Consider the following 24,777-nt stretch of genomic DNA (forward strand, 5'->3'; position numbering starts at 1 on the left):
CACACCCCTCAATTGGTCAGAAACCGGAGAAGGACTTGTCTTTGGGCCGATATCCTCCGTGAAGCCGAAGAGCAAGTCCAGCTTGTCAGAGAACGTTTGAGGACTGCCAAGTCAAGGCAAAAGAGCTACGCTGACTCACGTCATCGAGACATGACCTTCCGGGTTGGAGACCATGTTTATCTCCGGGTCACCCCTCTCAAAGGAGCCCAGCGCTTCCATGTCAAAGGAAAGCTCGCCCCAAGATTCATCGGCCTACTTCAAGATCACTCCAAGATTTAACAACCCCCCCTTCGAGATCACTTCAAGACAAAGAGAAGACAGTTACCAGCTGGAGTTGCCACCTGAGTTACCTAATGTGCACAATGCTTGCCATGAATCACAATCCCGGAAACGTTTCCAACTTCCTAACTAGCCCGGTCTCTACAAACACATTAACCACCGAGCCATCAACCCCTAGCCCGATCTAACCTACCGCGAGCTACCCATTAGCAACATGGATCAAGAAGAGCGTCATACACGAAGCCACACCATCAAGTACTTCAAGCTCAATGGAGCACTTCACGAAGCAGAAGCAACATGAAGACTTGAAGACTACCCCAGGTCCAAGTTTATGTATCCCTTTCCGCGCCTAGTCTGGGAATCTCGGGGACGAGATTCTTGTAAGGGGGGTAGGTCTGTCACACCCTGGTTTTCATGGCACAACACTTAAGTCAATAAATAATGTCAAAATGTGGTTTGACAAAAACTTTTGAGTGTTTTGTCTTTGCTTTGATTGAATGTTTGTTTGCTGTTTGCAAGTGCTCTAAAAAATCAAATAAATTCTCTAACTCTTATACTCCTCCTTGATCCAAAAACCTTTCCCAATGATCATGCCATGTGTATAGGACATAAAAAATAATTTCTTGCAAAAATAATTTGGCCAAATAGCATTTTCAAAAATTAGTTTTTCAAAAACCCCTGAATTGAGGTTTGCACTGCAAGTACTTAGTTAAGGGCAGTAAAAATCTTTCTAAAAATATATTTGACTCCTATTAGATATAGGATACCCAGAAACCACAAAAATATAATTTTGAAATTTATTTTCCTATTTTATTTAAAACCTTTTTCTTAAGGACAGAAATGGTCTTTAATAGGAAAAAATTATTTTTATTGCTTCAAAAGTATTTGACAAAATTTAGGGAAACTCATAGGACATATATTGTCCATATATAAGAGTTTCAACACATGGTCATGTTCAAAATATTGGTCAAATCCCTCAAAAACCCTTTCTGGATATTTCAAGCTTTTGAAATATTTACAAAGGAAATATTCTCCAAAAATTCCAAGAAAATTCTATCATGTCACATATGACATATTTGGTGATCTTGCCAAGTCTCATATCTTGGAGAACAAGATAACATCATCAAATCCCCTCAAAACCACTTCTGTCCATTTTGAAGTTTGAGCAACTTTACATTGCCAAACATGTCCAAATGTTCTCAAACCTTGTGAACATGCTAAAATGGTCTAATAATTCATCTAGACCAAATGGCACAAGTTGGAGAACAAGTTAACTTGATCAAAGTGCCCCAAAACCATTCCTGTCCAGAACCAAATTTGAACAACTCTAGATTGGAAACTTTCTCTCCTTGATTCCAACTTTTGTGAGCATGATCACATGATCAAATGATGACACTACACCAAGTGGTGCATCAAGGAGAACATATTTTCATGACTAAATCTTGGGAAACCCATTTCTGTTCATTTCTAGGGTTTACCAAAGTTGCATTGTCAACTTGCTCCAAATGAGCTCCAAATTGGTGGAAGGCCCTAATAATGTGTGTCATTTCACCATGTGGAGCCTCATGACAAATGGAAGTCATATTATTGCCCAAACCAACATCAAACACCTTCTGACATAAACATAAAATGCTTGTTTTATCCATTTCCACACATCTCCATGAGCTAAGCTTTTTCCCACAGCCTCATATGGTCCTCCTCTACCTCCTGCATCTTTCCCTGCCCGAGAAGCCTTGATGAAGGAGGTGAAAATCCATTTTTCTACTCTGGACAGCAGCATTTCCACTCCCCCTCAACTCCCTCTTCCCTCCAGTGGATCCCCAGGGCATCCAATGCTATTTCCGCATTGTTTACTCCCCCTTTCAGCTGCCAGACACAAGTGGACGCGCGGGTGCGCGCAAAAAGCCGCGGGTGCCGGCCATTTGCATGCTCTGGAGCGCCTGGCAGGGCGTTCGACCGTTGACACCGCGTCCCCCGACCACCTCGGGCCTCCCCCGCGCGCCTGCCGATGCGCCTCGGCGTCCGCAACACGCTACGCGGTCGGCCCCCTTCTCTCTCCCCCTCCCCGCGCCTCCGCGCTAGCAAACAGAGGCCGCCAAGCGCGCCAATGGTGTGGATCACACGCGCGGCATCCTGGCCCTTCCCCGCTCCTTTTCTTCCCTCCTCTAGCCCTAGACCAACCCCACGAACACCCCAGACACGCCCACGCGCGCCCCCGTGGCCTCCAGCAACGGCTAGGAGCTCGCCGGTGCACGAGTCCACAGCACCCCGCCGTTCGCTTATTTAAAGGCCTCCCCGAACCCTCTCTGGCCTCCTTTCGCCCTCTCTCACTCCCAGTGACCCCCTGGACCAACCCACTCCTCCTCCCGTGCCCTCTGTCCACCTCCATGGCCGGAGCAGTGCCGCCGGCCTCCACCTAAATTCAGCCGAGCCTGAGCTCTTCTCCCTCTCCTCTCTCCAGCAGCAGGCTCCCCTGAGCAAGGCGGAGCTCCCACGATCTTTCCCTCGTCCGGGGACGCACCGCAGCGTCGTGCCCCAACCTCGCCGTCGCCTCCATCTGCTGCGGGTGATGCACCGCCTGCATCTGACCACCCCTGCCTTCGTAGAGTACCTCGTCGGACGCGCCACTCTCTCCTGAGCACGTCGGTGGCCGGACCTCCGAAAACGGTGGCCGGTAGCGCCAACGGCCGCCGTCGAGCACTTGCTCTGTCTCCCGTCGCGCCCGCGCGGGAGGTAGCAGATGAACCTGCAGCTGGTCCCCGCCTGTCGGCCGGCCAGTAGGCAGGGGCCACTGACGGGTGGGCCACGCCTCGCCGCTTAAGTGGAGGCGGCATAGGCCGCATGACGTTTCCGCCACAGGGAGGCATACTCCTGTGAAGGCGCCACCGACGTGGCCCCTGTCGCCCGCGTGGCCGAGCAGCTGGGCCGGCCCAATGCGTTGTGGCGCTATGCTGCGCTCGGTGCGCAGTATAGGTATAACCCCTTCCCTTTTCTTTTCCTTTTTTTTCCAGTCAACTTCAAAATTCCATAAATAATTCAACAGAGCTCCAAATCCAATGATTCAAATTTCTAGTAGTTTCTAAAATCATGCCCTACCACATGGTGCTATTTGCACCTTTTTCCAGAGACATTTTCTTCACAAATGTTTATCAAATCCTATCTTTCCTATATATGTGATGAACTTTAGAAAATCACAGAGAGCTCAAACTTGATCTAAATGCCATGATTCAAATTCCTAGATGCTTATAAGTTCATAACTTAGTTTATGACCATTTTTCTTAATACCTTCTGTGCCCCACAAAATAATGAGCCATTTCTTCATGTTTGTCAACTTTGCAAATTCATAGAGAAATCATTTGAACTCCAAATCCAGTGAAACCAAATCCTAAATGCTTCTAAAATCATCCTTTGTTAAATGGGTATCTTTGCCCATTTTCCAAAAATATATTTCTGTACACTTCTTGCAAATCCATAAACCTCCTGATTCCATCATATTGAAATGTTCAGAGATATCCATTCATCAAATCCCAATGAAACCACTTTGGTCATCCCTCATATGACCAGAGGTATCCTAGAAAAGTCCCACTCATATTTTTAGAGCACTTTTATTTCCTGCCTTATTGTGTTGCTTATTATGGTTGCTTTCGACGATAGTTGACGAAGTAGACGAAATGCTCGGAGTTGGACCAGAGATATTTGAAGACCTCGAAGACTTTGTTAAACAGGCAAGTAGCCCTTTGACCATGTCTATGAAACCTTTTTATGCATGCCATATAGCTCTTTATTATTGTTGCATCAGAATCATGATGAGATGGTGAACCACGTGGGTTGGTTGCCTCGGTTACTTCATCATTGATACTTGCATGGTGCATGGCCCTACCTTCTTATGAGGGCTATGCCGGTGGGAGTAGATAGGATGCTAAAGTAGTTGCTACGCAAAAAGGGACGGGTTATGCATGGTGAAGGAGACAAAGCTTTATCAAAAGACTTTTTGAAAACCTCATCGGGTGCCACTTATGCCCGAGGGAGATGATGAGATGGGTAACCACTTGATGACGAAGTGGTGTACCAAGGAAAGTGTGTGTTGTTTTCAAAACGGATTGGTCGGAGTTGCGACCGTTATTCCAACCTTACATGCGCAACCACTCTACCCTTATATGGGAAAGGGCATTATTGAGTACCTAGACCGATACTAGCTTGGAGCCCGCATTACTAGTGACGGGGGAGAGTTGGTGCTCTCTCTTGGGACGGGGTCGTGCCAGGTAGGGCGACCAAGAACATTTTTATGGGGCACCGGACACACCGTTGGTACCCCGTGCTTGTGATGTGAGATGATTATGGAGCGTGGCTCCACGATAATATTATGTGATAATGTTGGGCACGGGGGTTACTACCAATCGAGTGGACTCCATGTTAGTGTCGTCTAGGGAAAGGTAGTGATCGGGTGCTTACCCCGGGTACTTGAGGTACCGCGGGTCGTGGCTGACACGGAAGTTCCCCAGATCTTGTGGGTACAGTGTGCAACCTTTGCAGAGTGTAAAACTATTCGAATAGCCGTGTCCATGGTCAAGGACAGTTGGGTAACCGCTCTTGGGCTACGTCCACTTGTTACAAACCAAGCGTGTGTGTGTTGATAAGAATGACTTGGGTCAAGTCAAGGGACTTGACATGACTGAGATGGGTTGGTGCCCACTCTATTTATGTTAGATGGGTTGGTGCCCACTCTATTTATGTTGATATTTGTAACATGTCTTCATGGTTACTTGAATTCCCTTGATGCATGCCTTACAAAGTTGTTGAACATGCCATTGCACTCAAAACTAGCTTTCTGCAAAATTTACCTATATCAAGCATTGTTGTACCTTGAACCAAAACATGGGTTGCTTGCGAGTACATTCAAAGTACTCATTGGCTTGCCACTGGTTATTTTATTGGCCAGGCATGAAAGAACAGGATGTGATGAAGAGCACTTCGGTGACGAACATGCGAGCTAGGACGCTTCCCAATCAGAATGCCTGTAGGGTTAAGGCAGATGGCATGGGTCCAAGATATCGACGAAGATTTCCGCTGCGATGATATACTCAGGACTTGACCATAATGGTCCTACTTGTGTAATACGGTATGTATGAATGTAAGACTCTTGTTATTCAGCTTCTGTGTGTTCAGTGAGCATTGATCTCTGGGATCACTGTACACGTGCATTCGGTGATCACGACTTATGAGTCGGGGTCCCCACAACCTTCAAGTCTAGATCATAAAACTTTGTCTCGATGATCCTCTCAAGACTCTCTTGTTTTGAGTTAGGGTTGCCAATCTTTTCACAATTCTCACAGTGGCCTCAAGAAGATAGCTAAGCTGATCCTGCTTGCGTTTGAGGTGTACAGCTGAAGCATTTGGAACTTGTGAAGATTGTGCAACCTTCTCTGCCTTTGCTTTTCCCCTCTTCTCCTGAGCCTCTACTGAAGTAGGATGTGATGCATCCATGACAACCTCATTGTCCTCAAACTCAGGCAACAGGGGAAGGTGCTCCTTGTCCAAAAGATATATGCCTTTGCCCATCTTAGAGTTGATGAGCATCTGAATGTGTGGAGCATATCCACAAGATCTCTTCTGATCAGCAGCAATCCTCTTTATTGTCTCTACAATCAAAGTCATCACCTTGAACTTCTCTGGCACATCAAACATATGCTGCAAGTTAATTTAATGCCCTCTGATCATCCTATCATCTCCAGACTTGGGCAATAATGTGTGCCTCAGAATGGTGTTGATTGTGGGCAGCCCAGACAGCAGATAATATACTAAGCCAAACTTGTGTGTCTCTAAGGCAGCATCAGGAATCTCCTTGTACATGTGTGTCATGGAGTTGTGTCCTTTCCTGGGCTTCGCATATACATCTGTGACATCTTCTTGTTCTTCAAGGGCATTGATTAGTTGGGCCCACTCAGCAACACAAGATTGGTACCTTGTACCCTCGGTCATCCAGACAATTTTACCATCTGGGCAGAAATGTGCAGTGGAGTAGAACTACATCACCATCTCATCATTCCATTTGGTGAGTTTCTGACCGACAAACTTATCAACTCCAGTAAGTCTGAAGCTGTCATGAACTCCTGGGAAATAATCAGCATTGTTGTCAATGTACTCCCAATCAACCCATCTCATGTCACTAACAATGGGCTTCTTGTCCAAGAGTACTGTCTCATAGAAGTCCTATTGCTCCTTGGTGTGGAACCTGTAATCTACAACAGTCCTTCTCCTGGTGGCATATGGGTGTGTCTGTCTCTATAGCCTGAGACCAACATCTTTCCTCAGCTTCATATTCTCTGCAACCGGATGTCTATCATCATGATCTGGTATCTTGGGTTTTAGCTTTCTGAGCACTTGGGCATCTTCTTCTTCTTCCACTTCACGCACTGGGGCCTTGTTCTTCTCAGCAGCTGGAATATTCCTAGTATTTATCTCTTAGGTATTGTTGGCTTAGAAGCTTGTGTAGCAGCAACAGCCTTGGGGGCAGTCTTGGGCTTGGATGGAGCAGCCCCTGACTTGATGGCATCCCCCATCAGCTTCTGGGTCTTGGCAGGAGGTGCAGCAGGCTCTTCTTCCTCCTCTTCATCTGATGACCTGGTCATAGATGGCTTTCCAATCACTCTGGCCATGGTCTTCTTGACCCTTTCCTTTCTCTTCTTGCCCTCAGCAGCCTCCTTTTCTTTTGGCTCAAGGGTGAGATCAATTGCTTCTTGAGTTGAGGCTCTGGCTTTGGACATGGGGATCCTTCTGGCAGGTGCCTTCTTCTTCTTTAGACCTGGCTTGGTTGAAGCTGTAGTGCCAAACTCATTCTTGACAACTTTCTTCTTTGAGGTGACCTCCTCATCAACCACAAAGTCTTCATCTTCTGAGTCAGAGGTTTTCTTCTTCTTCTGCCTGGTTGCAGCCTTAGGCAGGTTGCTAGGAGTGCTTCTGCTCCCATCATCATAACTGTTGTTAGAGAGACTAGTGCCCTCACTTAGGTGTACCTACTGCTCAGATATGTTCTGATTGTCAATGTTGTCTGACATAGCTGACACTAAAAGCTGACCCTATGAATAGATAGTGTTGAGATAGAGTGGATGAGCATCACAAAGTGCAGACATTTTGCAAAACAAATGAGTCAAAAACTTAGTTTTAGTTTTCTACAGAAATCATTTCGGAGCTATCGATATGTCAAACTCGGTGACACCGAAGCAACTTTTAGAGTCTAAACATGTGAAATCGGTCAGACTGAGACACAGTTCGGTGGGGTTTCACACAGAAATGAACTCGGTCACACCGATTTGTATGTTTCGGTCAGACCGAAAAATACAAGTGCAATGGCCTGGGCCAAATCGGTGAGACCGAATTCTCCAAATTGGTCGGTTCGAGATGAGTTCGGCGGAAACCTAACCTTAGTTTTTGGATCAAAACTAATCTAGAGGAAGTTTTGGTTGGATAGAAGTATCTCAAACGTGGCAAGAATCATGGCATTGACCTTACTGCAAGAACCAGAAGTAAAGATTGCACAAGGGGTTGAGTTCATACCCTAACTCGGTGGTGAACTCGCTACGGCGACAACGGCGGCGAAGATTCCCGTTGACGACAGCGGGGACCAGCGGCAGGAGGTTGTTGACGATGACGGAGACAATCCGGAGACCTCGAGTCGGCAGAGCTGGACAGGCGCGGGCGAAAGGCTTGGAGAAATTTCCAAAATTTGGCCTGTGGGTATTTATATCCAGAGCCTATCGGTGTGACCGAGTGGAACAACTCGGTGGCACCGAGATGCAGAATCGCAAGCGGTTACTGCAACTCGGTGAGACCGAAGAGTTCAAACCGGTTGCACCGAGATTGAAACCTAGATCAACTCAATGAACTCGGTATGACCGAATGGGATGAATCGGTCAGACCCAAATGCATTAAGAGGTTTTGGAAGTTTAAGTCTATGATGAATCGGTGTCTCCGAGTGCTCCTCACCCAGAGGGTTCGAATATGAATTGATCAAACTTTGTGATGTAGCATGAATAGAGTTTGAGACGAGAAAAGCATAATAGCTAGAGGGAGTACTTTGGCATTCTTGTCCATCCATTTGGCAAAAAGAAAAGGCCAAACAATCGAAGCAACAAATGGATGTCCATGAATGAAGAAAACTATGCAACCAACATGCTCACACAATAAGATAGCTAATGAAATATGTGGCAAAGCATGCACAAACATTCTAGCATATATCAAGCAATTGGCGATGAGTAGGTCATCTATATATGAGTATATTGACTTAGGAGTCAAATGATAACATTTGATCATAGGTCATACTCATTGTTTAAGCACAAGCGGGGTTACCAATTTTACATAAAGCATTGTTGTGTTCACACCATTAGAGTTACTTTACCTCAATTCTTAGAGTAAAGCTCCCCCTAGATGTGATATCCCCTTTTAGAGGGATGAACTAACCTTGGGTTTTGTCGATGATGACTTTATGTAGATGTTGAAGATGTGGATGCTCAATGTTTATGTAGATCATTTGGAGCAATCCATTGGAGTGAGTTTCACTTTCAATACCTACATGGGTTAGTCCCACAAGGAACAAACAAGGATATCCATATACATAGAGTGAAGTACACATGTGGTGATGTCCATGAAAGCATTAGGTTACCTTGTCCCTTGGCTTACTAACAAGAAGGTTTGTGACTCCTTGAACTAGTGCAAGATGTGGAAGTTGATTCACTTGTCCTTGCCAATATGAATATGAGTGAAGTATGTTGGCAGAGCCGCCCTCAAGAACTCTATAGTTCTTCTTCTTCGGGATCCACATCATCTTGATGGGAATCCTTGGGGTTGTAGATGTACTTGATGAAGTAGAACTTGAAGTAGTCTTGGGAACCCACTTGACCAAGGCCTTTGGAGCTTCTTCAAATGCATCAATCTCCTCTTGAAGCTTGTCCTTGCCTTTTAGCTTGTGGTCTTGTGGTGGAAGATCATCTTGAGCTTGTGTTCCCTTGAAGGAAGTAGGATCATACTTCTCTTGTTGAGGAACAAACTTTGTCTTGGGGTATTGACTTCTTCCCACTCAACTCCATTCGCATTGAACTTCCGTTCAAACCCAACACCTTGATTCTTCTGGTGCCTTCCTTGCTTGCATACAATTTCCTCAAATTTCTTACTTCCGGCAAGGCTCTTGTAAACATCTTTCTCTATAATTCTCTTCACTAGGCTATTTTCTTGCTCAAGTGTAACTTGGCTAAGAGATTCATTAGTGGAATCAAGAGAACTACTAGAAGCAACAATATTGGATTTAGCATGATTATTGTTACTACTAGAAGAAGAATCTTTCTTACTTTTGTTGTTAGATTTTACTTGTGGCATGGAAGTAGACAAGAGTAAACGCTTGGAAATGTAAGAAGAACTTTTATTCTGAAGATCATCATTGTTTGCTTTTAAGAACCCATGCTCTTGCTCTAGGTTGAGCTTCTCGAAGCGTAGCTTCTCATGAGTTTTTAAAAGTTCTCGATGATCTTCTAAAGTAGTTTCATGAGCTAACTTAAGAGTGTTTAGTTCTTGAGTTATATGCTCAATTTCCTTCTTATCATTGTCATTTGTTTCATTTTGGTTAGCATGTTTAATAGCAATTTCATCATAGTTTTCATCAATAGCATTGTTAATAAGTAACTCATGATCACCTAGCAAATCATCTTCATCACTATTGAAATCAATATACTTGGGGTGTGATACCTTGGGGCCTTTAGCCATGAAGCATCTTCCAATTCCTTCATCTGGTGAGTCAAATATGGCATAGGAGTTGGTTAACACAAGTGCAAGACCTGCAACACCTTCATCTTGAGTATATTCGGAGTCGAAGTGATAACTTCTCTCTTGGTGGTCGGAGTCAGAATCGATACCCATTCACCAATATGAGCTTGATGTCTTTGTTTTGTGTAGCTCCTTGATGACTTGTCCTTCCTTTCCAAATCCTTGCTTCTGTGAGAGGTTCTTCGTTCATAAGGATCATCTCTACTCCTTCTCTCTCTTGGAGGTGATTCTTCTCTTCTACCTCTCCTTTTGGGTGAGTCTTCTTCTCTTTTATAGGGAGCCGTACACTCATTGGAATAGTGTCCGGGTCTTCCACAATTGTAGCAATTGCGATCACGGCTAGAAGATATTTTGTCATGGTAGGATCTTAACTTGGAGCTTCTCTCTTTGCCTCTACTCTCCTAGAATTTGGTAAGTGAAAAAACTATTTGTAGTGGTTGTGGTGAATTGAATAAATTTAGAAAAAATAAGTTTAACTGACTTGGAAACTGTCATGTGAAATGAATTCCTTTGCTTACATGTTGGAAGTTCATTTTTCCTTCATGAAGAGATGCCATAAGCATTTGTAACTAAAATTTCACACAAACAAGAGATTACTACCAAACTTGACTATTTATTCTTATGGTATTGATTCATTATCGCGTAACAAAAACAAAGCCTTTAAACTAGATTATTACTATTTTTAGAAGCATCTATAATTGGCATAACTATAAGTAGTTATAGCCACTTTGATGTGTTATATTCTTACTTCTTTCTTAAAAGCCCGTGTAAAGGAATGATTTTCACATTTATTGACTAGAGATAGATGCACATAGTGCTGAACCTCTTTGCTGCTGGTTTGGCAGTTATCCCTGCCACAGGAGAAGATCATGTTGCGTTTGTGATCCACCACATCACGTACGGCAAAGAACTCATACACATCCAACGGCTACTGTAAACTCTCATCAATTTTTCCAACTTTGACTAAAAAGAACTATAGTGTGCTCATTGTTGAGCCATTGTCAGACAAGGTGAGACGCATGGCGGAGATGGTAGCTGCATGAGTGACATGTCACAATGCTAGTAAGGACGGATGGGAAGGGAAATAATAAATGAAATCAAAGCGTGTGTAGGCATAGAGGTTACAGCACTCACTGTCATCCTCGAATTCACCAAAATAGCCGTCTTCGCCCCAAACCCTCGTCCAAAAACCATGAAACTATTCCCAGGGATCCTCGGGTTTCCCCATTTTCTCCAAGATCTTCCTCTCCACCGCTTCAACAGATTCCATCGTGGCCTTTATCATCGCCGTTTTCTTGGCCTTCTTCTCCTCCTCGTCCTCCTCCTCCTCCTTCTCCTTCTTCACCTTTTGCTCCTCCATCACCGCCTCACATTTCTCCCACTCCTCCATCCTCTTGTCACAAATTTCCTTCTCCACCGCCTCCATTTAACCACCCGTTGAATGCATTGCTCTCTTCGTAACCTAGATGGAAGGCGCCCTCGTCGCCGCAGCCGCAACCGCTCTCTTTCTAGGTTGGTGTACGCGAGAAAGAATCATAGACGACGATCGGGTTGGGTTTGGGTTACAAAGTTGGAAAAAGGTAGGGCATTTCCTCTTTTTTTGAGGCATTTTTTAGCTTGGAAAGCTTAAATTATGGTAGTAAAATATTAGCAATAACCAATTCAGAGATGCAGTGTTAAATAAACACTCAACAATGGTACTGTGCTGGTCCTAGGCTATACTGGAGTAGAGACGCGAGCCTATAACACTAATGGGGTCATGGTGTAGCACAAATGGCAACAACAAAGGATATGAAGTAGCTCTAGACAACAAGATATAAGCGAAGATCATAATGGCAGTAAAGATAATAATGATGAGAAACAACCGCTAAACAGGATATACCAAAAACTCTACTTCCAACTTTCCTCTTGAAAATTGTGTGCCAATTTTCTCATAATTTTTCTTAAGAATTCTATTGGCTCAAGCTTTCCAACGCAAAAATAATCACTCAAGTCCGAGCTAGGACGAGGAGGCAAAAAATTCTAAAACTGTGATAAACCGTGTTCGCGAACTTCGGAGGGCAAAAGTCCTATTTAGCAGCCGATTTTGAGGTGCCAAATATTGAACTTGCTTTTGCAACTATTTAGACGTGGCTCGTTGGTAGCTTAATTTGAGTATTTGTGGAGCCAAAACAGACTTCGTATAAGAAAGACATGATTGTTTTTCTAAACACTATGCAAAACATATTCTAACCAAATTGAGGTACGAGATTGAGTCCAGATAGATCCAAATTTTGTCTTTTTTATTCTATTATGTCTCTCACTTTTTAAAACCTTTTTCTCTCACTTTTTTAATACCTTTTTCTCTTTTTTTTTCTCCCTTTCCAAAACAAACCACATAAGATGCAGATTCGATCTAGCGAAGCTGCGAACGATCTCAAGTATGATTATGACAATGAACGATGGGAAGCACGTGGTGGAAATTGATGACACTTTTTTCAAATCTGTGAACTTTTTTTGAAGTTTGTGATTTTTTTTTCAAAATCGGCGAATTTTTTTGAATTCACGAACTTCTTCGCTTTTTTGAAATTGTGTGAACTTTTTTTGCGGATGTCGTCTACGAGCACTACAAGGAAGGGGATGTGATCTGGTGCCATGACTACCACATCATGTTCCTGCCCAAGTGCCTCGGTGAGCGTGACATCAACATGAGGTGGTTCCTACACACACACTGTTCCATTCCTCGGAGATTTACCACACGTTGCCATCACGCTTGGAGGTGCTTTGCTCCATGCTTTGTGTTGATTTAGTCGGGTGAGCATGCATCTTGCTTTTATAAGTAATGGTTTCTTTATAAGTTGTTCTATGGTTGTTCTTAGCTCTTACTGATTTTATTCTTTAGATTTCATACATACTACTATTCAAGGCATTTCACGAGTGCATGTACCAGAATACATGGACTCAAGGGTACCCATGAAGGTGTGGCAGACCAGGGAAAGTTGACACGGGTTGCAACGGTACACATAAGAAGTTTTATGTTTATTAGTTTGTTCATCTGACATGTTTGGGATCAGTGGTGGTGCTTCTCTAGGGCCAAGGGGGCTATGGCCCCCTACCCTAGAGAAATTATGTGAAATACCATTAGTTGTTAAGAAATTCAATATTGTACCTATTCCTACCTCTCATTATGATGATTTATACAAATCTAATTTGTTTTTCGAAAAACGGGTGATTCTTTTTGCTCACGTGGCTGAAATCTTCAGTTTCCAATTGGGATAGACTCTAATCATTTCAAAAGGACGTTGGACATTGCAGCAGCAAAAAGACATGTCAATGAATAGACAGAGCCATTTGCGGGATGGAAGGTGAGAAAAGACTTGATACTTCATGCTCCAAGATAATATAAAAATATGAGACTTCTTTTCCTTGGTTATGATATTAATCATTCAACATTAGTAACCCAGATACTTCATTTGAGTAACCTGGCAAAAAATATACCAAGATTCATTATCAACATGTAAAGATGCATATGGAGTCTATACCTTGATGTAAGTTGGTATGAGAACTGGTTTCATAACAAAACTACCCACAAATTTTGTGATGTCTACATAACAATTAATTTCTGCATTCCAAGCTTACTTTTAAATATTGTTCAGATGCAATTTTAGGTTCAAGTGTAACACACCTTAATAAGGTGGAAAATTACTACTCAAAGGCAACTTTCACCATACTTGGCCTCTCCTTATTGCTGATAGGATGCGGCCATTGTATTTTTGTAATTTCTAGATCTACCATGCATATTTCAGCGGTTATAACTCATAAATGCCACCTTGAAAGTCACACTTCCATTTCTGTCATGTTATTCTAATGTAGGACATTAAATCTTGACCTACAAACTTATAAACCACACAATCAACATCTTTTTTGATTTGACCTATATTTCATATATTAAAAATTCAATAATTTGTCGACGTCTCTTGTAGTCTTACAGAGTATTTGTTCCCAATTGTTGTCATAGGTAATGCTTGGTGTTGAACGACTTGACATGATCAAAGGAATTCCACAAAAGATTTTGGCCTTTGAAAAGTTTCTTGAGGAAAACCCTGAATGGATTGATAAAGTGGTTCTACTTCAAATTGGTGTGCCAACTAGAACTGATGTCGGTATAAGAGCATTTATGTATTTTTTTTGTTGCCATCATATGTTTGACATATGATTGTTCATACACATGGTTTTCAATTTGTTAGCTTGATGTCTCTTTTAAAATATCATTTGTTTTAAGATAGATTTGGTTGCAGTTCTTATAACACTTCCTTGTTTCTTGAGCGGATCAGAAGCTTACAAGCCAAGTGCACGAAATCGTTGGGTGCATAAATAGACGATTTGGAACATTGTTCGTTGTTCCTATTCATCATTTTCTTAGCTTTTAAATAGCCCTTTGTGCTATCTTATGACCTTGATTCCATGTGTGGAAGGCTCTTAGGCAAACTATTTTGTTTCATCTAAAATAATTTGCTCCTTGTAGGATCAGGATCGATCTCTTGATTTCCATGCCTTATGCGCTCTTTATCCAGTCACTAGCAGCTCTATTGGTATTAAAAGTTGGACTTTATTAGCACTCTTTTGTTCAAAATATTAGTGCTTTTATCATGCTTGAGCCATGCATTTCCTCTGTTTTGCTTAGATGTGGCTCTTGTAACATCACTGAGGGATGGCATGAATCTTGTAAGCTATGAATATGTTGCATGCTAGGGATCAAAAAAAGGAGTTTTGATATTTGAGTGAGGTAAGTGATCAGCTAGGATGATAGTAATATCGATTTGGTGCCATTCTTTTTGAACATCAATATTAGGCGCTCTTTATCCAGTTACGCATTTTTTTTAACATCAGTACAGATACAAGCGCTCATATACACGCGCATACACTCATCCCTATGAACGCACACATGCACACCTTACCCCTATGAGCACCTCCGAAAGACTAAGCCGGCATATCATCTTGAGATTTGCGAAGTCACCGTAGGCGCCTCGTCGTCGACGGGAACGTCTGCTCCCACTGAATGCGCATCGCCGGAAATCCTGAAATAAATCCAGGAATAAATGCAAGCACGAGAATTTGAACTCCACACGTTGGTTCGCGAGTTACGCATTATTTTTAATGATGATATTAATACATTTCTTTTGCGATTACATATTAGTATTATTAATTGTCAAGCACCAGACTAGAAGACACGCACGGCCCAAAATTTATGTGTATTCACTCAGGACTACAAGCATGCGCAATTATTGTGTATCCTCATTATTACATTATTCAAATACACAACTATTGAAAAAAATTATATGCCTAATACACCGTTTTTTTAGTTACTCGTATATTGATTGTATTTTTTAAAATTCTCAGTTACTTCAGAAGTTGACAACATGTATTAAAAATAATTGTGTAATCATAATAGATTTTGGAAATTTTTCCGCAAAAAAAAGATTTTGGAAATGCATTGGAACTGTTCAACTTTTATTAAAAATCAACTTGTTTCTTGACATGCAAGAATAATTTTACACAACAGGTTTTTAATACATGGTGAACATTTTTTGAAATACACATCTTCGAAAGAAATTCATCATGTATTAAGAAAATGTTCACCATAAATTAGAAAAAGTTCACCGCGCATTATGTAAAATGTTCACCATATCCTAAGAAAATTGTTCAACATATATTACCAAAAGTTCATTATATTAAAGAAATGTTCACCGTTTGTAAAGAAAAGTTCATTGTGTATTAAAATATTCACTATACGCAAAAAAAAATGTTCATGGGTATTTGAAAACATGTTCATCATATACTGAGGCCTGTCTTAAAAAAATGTTCTAAGTATGTTAAAATCCAGGAGAAAAACCAACCTAGTGAATGAAAAAAGAAAAAAGAAAGAAAAAGAAAGGAAGAAAAACCTAAAAATAAGCCAAAACCAGAAACAAAACTAAATCATACTAAGAGAAACAAAACGAAAAGAAACCTGGGCATTCCTAAAAAAAGACCTGGGCAATGAACGAGCCCCAGCACGCGTTCTAGTAAAAGGTGAAACCAAAAATAAATCGCAGGCTTCGCTTAGCCCAACCGCCGGCCCAAACGTATCGGGGCTAATATAAAATAAGTTTCGCTTGCTTTCTAACAGAAAGGGCCTTGCAGTTCCTGTGCGACAAGGTCGCGGGATCGAATCATGCTGGCCGGTTTTTTCATTTATTTGTTTATTTGTCCAATTCAATGGAAATTTTCAAATGAGTCCGTGGAAATTTGCTAACGAAAAAAAGTCTCTCTCAGGAGCCTTTTCTCCCACAAAATAATGGGCATTTATGTGATTATGTATAAACCAAGGGTGTTTTCTGCAAAAAAAATGCCACGTCGGCACCTGACTGGCGGGCCCCGTTGGTCAGATACACTGTCAATACACGTTTATACACAGTTTAGACCTATTTGCAACGGCCTGGCACAATCTTGGTACTGACGTGCGAAAATTGGTAATCTTGGTACCAATCTGCATGTGATGCCCCAATTATGGTACTTCTGTGCAATTAACTCGATTTTGAGAGAGTAGAAAGACAGAATCAGTTGGTTTGAAATACTCCCTCCGTTCCTAAATACTTATCTTTTTAGAGATTTCAACAAGTGACTACATACGGTGCAAAATGAGTGAATCTACACTTTAAAATATGTCTACATACATCCGCATGTTGAGTCCATTTAAAATGCCTAGAAAGACAAGTATTTGGGAACGGAGGGAGTATGTGTCATGTTGTAACCACCTGAAGCCCGACACGAGAGGTGTTGCGGTGGTATGATCAAGTGAGACTCCCTATTTGACGTCTTTAGCGCCCCGAAGACAACTGACGCTGATTGCAGCATCACGTGGGCCGGCCCACGAACGCGAGCTGGTGGGTCGCTCGGGTCGTCTCGCCATGGGTTTGATCTGTTGACTAGCTCGTGTTGACCACTGAATCAACCGTTGATTTGACCCATTGATCGTTGACTCGCCCGTTTGAAAAAGTTCACGAAATTCAAAAAAGTTCACAAACATACAAGAAATTCATGAATTTGAATGAAGTTCACGAATTCAAAAAAATGGTGAATTAAAGAAATGCAAATTCAAAAAAGTATTAATGAATTCACGAATTTCTTTGATTTTTTTCCAAATTAGATCAACTTCTTCTCAAATTCATGAACTTTTGTTAAGTTTGTGTACTTTTTTAAAAATCCGTGAACATTTTTGAATTCATGAACTTCTTTGATATCTTTCTTTTTCCATATTTTTTTAAAGTCGATGGTTGATTGACTGACTGATCAGTGCTTATAGTCATCGCTAGGTGCTTTGCGGGTCTGAATATAAACTTTATAATATAAACTTTATAATTTCTAGTATATGTTGTACTATCGTGATTGATGATGAATAGAGTAGAAGTTTTCTTGGCAAAAAAAAAAAAGAATCTCACCCGTAACACGAGACATTTCCCCCTGATTTCGGATTGACAGTGCAATTGCTACAACACGGACGTGCCTCGGTGTTTTTTTATTAAACGGATAAACATGAGGCGCTGGGATTTGATCACGTGCATCGGTGTTTGCACAGAAAATGGATTTACCAACCCGGGTTTCAAACCTGGACGAAATTTTCCAAACTTTGGACATTTTGGTGGGTAGGAGATATTATTTGTTCGTTTAGAAAATATTTTGACTAGAATTTGAGTCCAGTCCAGCAACATAGCCCATACGCTCCACCACATGTTTTCCCAGTACTTCCTAAAAGTGAATCTTCAATATGAGAACCCGAAGACTTCTTTTTTTATAATTAATCTCTTCCTTTATTCTATCAAAGTGATTGTATCACTTACAAGGAAGGAGATCAACTCATTTGGTGGCGAATCCATCCAGACACTAGGAGTAGAGTACTTAACTAATTTAGCTAGTTCATGAGCAGCCTGATTACAATCTCTATTACAATGCTCAAACAAGACATGGTTAAAATCTAACTTCATAAAGAAACAGTCATCGATAATGGCACTTGCTACTGAATTCGAGCCATCTTCATTAAGATCATTGACAACCCCTTCATTATCTGAGACCATTTCAATCTTGCTGCAACCTACCATATGTGCCAAGTTCAGCCAAAATTTAATTGTTGCTTCAGCTGTGAAAGCATCATAACAAGAACTCAATATTTCGTTTGCAGCGACAATAAACTGTCCAGAGTGATCACGGATAATTGCACCAACCGACCCATTTAAGTTGTCTTGATCAAATCCAGCGTCCACGCTCAGTTTCTATATCCTGAGCATGGTTTCATCCAAGTCGTTGAACGCTTCTTCGCCTTCCGACTACATGCGATAACATAGTTCGCTCTGAGGCTTTTCATTGCGAAAAGAGTTTGGGTTGCCGTTTGTGTTTGCACATAATTAGTGAGTTGTGTCCGTTCAAACGTTTAGTACCAGCCAGTGGTTGCTATAGTTTCTCGCAGATTTGGCAAATCCAAAACATTAACATTCGAGTCGTGGTTATGCGTGGAAATTTTGGTGGCCTTTCGGACAGATTGCGAACTGTCTGTTTTGTAAAATTTAGTAGGGGGGCATGTGTCTCTGTCCATGTGCTACGGACACGGCAAAAGGACGAACAAGGCCGGCGGTGTACATGACAGATACGCGTACTAAATATTTTTAGACATAAATTAACGGCTTTGCTAAAAATCAGTCGACTGAGACTTCGCGAAGTCTCAGTCGATACTACAATCCGTTGATCTTGCATTGAGATTTGTGCAAATAATTTTTTTTCAGTTTTTTTTTCTTGCATACTACATTGCTTGACTGAGACTTCGCGAAGTCTCAGTCGACTGAGACCTAGACAAACCCATTAATTAATTAATGTACTTAATAACTCAATCATGCAAACGCTGTCTTTCTCTGAGCTGACCTTCACTTGACAAGTTAAACACCAAACCGAAGATAAGCGGAACCAATCACTTGTGCCCAAAGGCCTCCGGACAGAAAATGGCGAGATCTTTCGATATCCCAAGTCCGTAATCAAAGATAGCGTCACGGAATATGATAACGGCGATCCACAATCCGGTTCAAATTGTGTGCGTGTATTGACATCGATGATGCAATTCACTGTTTTCCTGTTCCACGGGATCGTTGGTAGGGACATGCGGGACACAAAGAAAGAGACAAGCAAAGGCCGGCAGAGTACACGTACATGATAGACCTGACGAGAGTACATGCATGTATCCTACGTTCATTTTGGACGGAAATACGTGTACCGACTCAATCATGCAAAGGCTGTCTTTCTCTAAGCTGACATCCACTTGAGAAGTACAGTAACCACAAACAGAAGATCAGCAGACTCAACCACCTGTACTCAAATTCACAGACATCTCCGAGTAAACAAGGCACGTTCTCTCGATTGAACAAGTAACGCACTCGTCAGCGCTTCCGTGAACCCGATTTGGCCGCATCGATCTCTCTCGACTGAACAAGTACGAAAGTCGGAAGCACCACCAAATGTCCAACTCCGATCGACCACCGGTCAGCATATTCCTCGTTCAGAAAACCTCCATCCGGCGCTCGGCTACGTGACGAGAACCACGGCCCAGCTGTGCCATCTGATTGGAGGACAGCAACCACTGACTACGATTTACCGATAAGTAGCTGCATCCCGCCCCATGATCGGACGACAGAACACAGAAGCCTGAGTAAAACGACTATCGATCTAGCTGGTTAAGCTCCCTCTTCCCCAGCGAAAACTTGAGGAATCGATCGATCAAGATCAGCCGATGGGGGACGCGGCGGCAGGGAAGGCGTCGTTCCTGGAGATGGTCCGGTACGCGGACGCGCACGACCTGAGCCTCATGATGCTGGGCGTGCTGGGGAGCTTCGGCGACGGCATGATGCAGCCGCTCCTCATGCTCGTGCTCGGCGACATCATCAACAGCTACGGCGCCGCCGGGAGCGCCGGCAGCACCGGCAGCGCCTTCAGCTCCAGCGCCGTCGACAAGGTTGGCGCTAAAAACATACTTCTGCTCCACTTGCTACCAGCTACAGTAGTATATACGTAGTTCTGTCAGTCTGTCTCCTGTCGCAGTGTGTCGAGCTTATTCTTGTTTGTTTGTTGTGGTCTCAGTTCGCGCTCCGGTTGCTGTATCTCGCGGTTGCAGTGGGCGCATGCTCTTTCCTAGGTAAGCACAACAGTACGTAGTAAATACGGTCAAACTGATTTTGTTACTCGGACTGAATGGTTCTCCTGACCCATGTCGGCTGAGCAGAGGGGGTGTGCTGGACCAGAACGGCGGAGCGACAGGCGTCCAGGATGCGGAGGCTGTACCTGGAGGCCGTGCTGCGGCAGGAGGTGCACTTCTTCGACGCCGCGCCCTCCTCGCAGTCCACCACCTTCGGGATCATCACCACCATCTCCGACGACGCCGACACCATCCAGGACTTCCTCAGCGAGAAGGTCTGGCCACCAATCCCCACTCCCTTGACACAGCCGCACGCCTCCGCGCAGGCACGCTCTCTTGACATGTTTCCCTTTCAGCTTCCCATGGTGCTGGCCAACGTGACGCTCTTCTTCGGCGCCATGTCCGTGTGCTTCGTCTTCGCGTGGCGCCTCGCGCTGGCGGGCCTCCCCTTGACCTTCCTCTTCTTCGTGCCAAGCGTGGTCCTCGGCAAGCGCATGGTCGCCGCGGCCGGGGAGTCGCGCGCGGCCTACGAGGCCGCGGGCGGCATCGCCGACCAGGCCGTCTCCTCCATCCGGACGGTGGCGTCCTACAACGGGGAGCGCCACACGCTGGAGCGGTTCAGGATCGCGCTGGCGCGGAGCACGGCGCTGGGCATCAAGCAGGGGCTCATCAAGGGCGCCGTGATCGGGAGCATGGGCGCCATCTACGCCGTCTGGTCCTTCATGTCCTGGCTCGCCAGCGTCCTCGTCATCCACCAGCACGCCCAGGGCGGCCACGTCTTCGTCGCCGCCATCTGCATCGTCTTGGCGGGAATGTAAGCACGCAAATACAGTACAATCCAACCCCTTCCTTTCGACCTTGGACCAACAGCTCGATCGATCATGTCATTGTGCATTTCTGCCTTTTCAGCTCCATCATGGCGGCGCTCCCGAACCTACGCTACTTCGTGGACGCCTCGGCCGCGGCGGCCCGGATGCGCGGGATGATCGAGAAGCTCCCGCCTCTCAAGGAGGCCGGCAAGAAGGGCGCCACCAAGGACGTCGTGAGGGGCCAGATCGTGTTCAAGGACGTGCACTTCACGTACCCGTCGAGGCCGGACACGCGGGTGCTCAACGGCGTCAACCTGACCATGTCCGAGGGCGCGACCATCGGGCTCGTCGGCGGCAGCGGGTCCGGGAAGTCCACCGTCATCGCCTTGCTGCAGAGGTTCTACCGCCCAGACAGCGGGGAGATACTGCTCGACGGCGACGACATTGGCTCGCTCAACGCGGAGTGGCTCCGGAGCAAGATCGGCCTGGTGAGCCAAGAGCCCGTGCTGTTCGCCACGTCCATCAGGGAGAATATACTGTTCGGCAACGAGACGGCTTCGCCGGAGCAGATCATCGACGCGGCCAAGATGGCTAATGCCCACGAGTTCATCACCAAATTGCCCAATGGATACGACACGCATGTATGCCACCGTAACAATTTTGCTAGCTATAGTTCATTGCTAAGATATTGTTCATTGCTTCAGTATACTGATGACTGAACTGAAAATGGCGCAGGTGGGGCAGTTCGGGACGCAGATGTCGGGAGGCCAGAAGCAGCGGATCGCCATTGCCCGCGCGCTCATCCGGGACCCCAAGATCCTGCTCCTGGACGAGGCGACGAGCGCGCTGGATTCCGAGTCGGAGCGGACGGTGCAGGACGCGCTGGACCGGGCGTCCGTGGGCCGGACCACCGTCATCGTGGCGCACCGCCTCTCCACGCTCCGCAAGGCCGACACGATTGCCGTGCTCGACGAGGGCCGCGTGGTGGAGTTCGGCACGCACGACGAGCTCGTCGCCATGGACGGAGGCGAAGGCGGCGTGTACGCCAAGATGGTGCACCTGCAGAGCTCGTCCGCGGCGCAGGCGGACGGGCCCCGCGTGGTAGAGGAGGAGGAGAAGTTCCATAGCGTGGAGATCGCGTCGCCGGCCGGCGAGCTCCGACCTAGCCCGGTGCGGTCGTTCCGGTCTGTCGAGCCCACCGTGGAAATCAGCCAGCTCGCGGTCCCCGTCGCGCACGCAGCGCAGCCCCAGAAGTCGTTGCATCTTCGTCTGCTCAAGATGAACCGCCCGGAGTGGAAGCAGGCTCTGCTCGGGTGCGCTGGCGCGATCATATTCGGCGCGGTGCTGCCGCTCTACTCGTACAGCATGGGCTCGCTGCCGGCGGTGTACTTCCTCACCGACCACGACCTCATCCGTGCAAAGACCAGGGCCTACTCTCTCATCTTCCTCGCGATCGCCATAGTCTGCATCGCCGCCAACATCGTGGAGCACTATAACTTCGCCGTCATGGGCGAGCGCCTGACGGAGCGCGTCCGGGACCAGATGCTGGTCAAGATCCTCTCCTTCGAGGTCGGGTGGTTCGACGAGGACGAGAACTCGAGCGCGGCCGTGTGCGCGCGGCTGGCGACGCAGGCGACCAAGGTCCGGTCCCTCGTCGGGGACCGGATGTGCCTGCTGGTGCAGGCGGGCGCCACGGCGTCCCTGGGATTCGCGCTGGCGCTCTACGTGTCGTGGCGCCTCGCGGCGGTGATGATGGCCCTGCAGCCGCTGGTGATCGCCAGCTTCTACTTCAAGAAGGTGCTCATGACGGCCGGCTCCAGGAAGGCCAAGAAGGCGCAGGTGCAGGGCAGCCAGCTCGCCAGCGAGGCCGTGGTGAACCACCGGACGATCACCGCCTTCTCGTCGCAGCGGCGGATGCTCCAGCTGTACGAGGCCGCGCAGGTGGGCCCGAGGAAGGACACCATCGCGCAGTCCTGGTTCTCGGGCTTCTGCCTGTGCCTGTGCCAGTTCAACGCCACGGCGAGCACGGCGCTCGCTCTGTGGTACGGAGGCAAGCTCATGGCCAGCCGGCAGATCAACACCACGCAGCTGTTCCAGGTGTTTTTCATCCTCATGAGCATGGGGAGGGTCATCGCCGACGCCGGGAGCTTGACGTCGGACCTGGCGCAAGGCGGCGACGCGGTGCAGTCCATCCTCGACACGCTGGACCGTGAACCGGCGATCAAATCCGGCACCAGCGACAGTGCCAGCGAGTCCGACGACGACAAGGAGAAGATGCAGAAGGGGATCAAGGGAGCCATCGAGTTCAGGGACGTGCACTTCAGCTACCCGACGCGGCCGGAGGTGACGGTGCTCGCCGGGCTGAGCCTCGAGATCGGCGCGGGCAAGACGGTGGCGCTGGTGGGGCCGAGCGGGTCGGGCAAGTCCACGGTGATCGGGCTGATCGAGCGGTTCTACGACGTGCGGAGCGGCTCCATCCTGATCGACGGCAAGGACATCCGGGGGTACGGCCTGACGCACCTCCGGTCGCACGTGGCGCTGGTGAGCCAGGAGCCGACGCTCTTCTCCGGCACGATCCGCGACAACATCATGTACGGCGACGAGCACGCGACGGAGGAGGAGGTGAGGAGCGCGGCGGCGCTGGCCAACGCCCACGAGTTCATCAGCGGGATGGAGAGCGGGTACGACACGCAGATCGGGGAGCGCGGGGCGCAGCTGTCGGGCGGGCAGAGGCAGCGGATCGCGCTGGCGAGGGCGGTGCTGAAGAACGCGAGGATCCTCTTGCTGGACGAGGCGACGAGCGCGCTGGACACGGTGTCGGAGCGGCTGGTGCAGGACGCCGTGGACCGGATGCTGCAGGGGACCAGGACGTGCGTGGTGGTGGCGCACAGGCTCTCCACGGTGCAGAACTCGGACATGATCGCCGTGGTCAAGGACGGGAGGGTGGCGGAGAGAGGGACGCACCGCGACCTCGTCGCCCTCGGCCGCGCGGGGATGTACTACAACCTCATCAAGCTGCAGCACGGCACGTCGCCCTGCCATAGCCCGATGCGTGCGGTAAGCAACTGATACAATGCAGGTCATCTCGCTTGTGTGTAATGTAATCTCAGAGAGCATTGCATACAGTTTTTTTTTTCTTCATAATCATTCATTTGTCACAATGGTTATATTTATATTGATAAAAAAAGGAATTAAAGCCTCTGGGATAGGCTCTAGCATCATCTAATCAAGCACTCCTACTAGGGATAGGCTTTGGCTAAGAGCATCTCCAACAGCCGCGCTATATAAGCGCCGCGCTGAAAAATTAGTGCTTTTTGCGCGCGCTACCGCTCTGGCTGCTCCAGCGGAGGCGCAAAAACCGCACGCGCGACATATCTAGTTCAGCACGCAGGCCGAAACGCCATCGCGCGCCGCTTATTTGCTGCGTCCGCTCCCACGCGCTGGACTCTCGAGCGCTCGACCCACCTACCCCATCCAGCCGCCACCGCCCGCACCACGCCATTTCTTCCGGTGACCGTTCTGGCGCTCCCCCGGCCTATCCCCGCACCGTCGCGGCTTTCTCCATCTCCTTCTAGTCACCGTTGCTCGTCGCGCGCGGCAGTCCTCCAACGAACAGCACCCGGCCGCTCACCGCCGCTCGGCACCGGCAAGGTGTTCGACAAAACGCTCGCAAGGTATGTATTG

The 24,777-nt window shown here is 46.5% G+C and overlaps 1 protein-coding gene across 1 annotated transcript; it reads left to right on the forward strand.

Moving 5' to 3' along the window:
* Positions 1–19,882: 19,882 nt before the first annotated feature.
* On the forward strand, positions 19,883–24,212 carry LOC119360981 (putative multidrug resistance protein). Its single transcript, XM_037626398.1, has 5 exons — positions 19,883–20,104; positions 20,230–20,284; positions 20,372–21,098; positions 21,194–21,734; positions 21,829–24,212. Exons 1-5 carry the CDS (start codon positions 19,883–19,885, stop codon positions 24,160–24,162), a joined length of 3,879 nt encoding a protein of 1,292 aa, XP_037482295.1. The 3' UTR covers positions 24,163–24,212.
* Positions 24,213–24,777: the final 565 nt, after the last annotated feature.

Source organism: Triticum dicoccoides, chromosome 2B, assembly GCF_002162155.2.
Source record: "Triticum dicoccoides isolate Atlit2015 ecotype Zavitan chromosome 2B, WEW_v2.0, whole genome shotgun sequence".
Lineage (NCBI taxonomy): Eukaryota > Viridiplantae > Streptophyta > Magnoliopsida > Poales > Poaceae > Triticum > Triticum dicoccoides.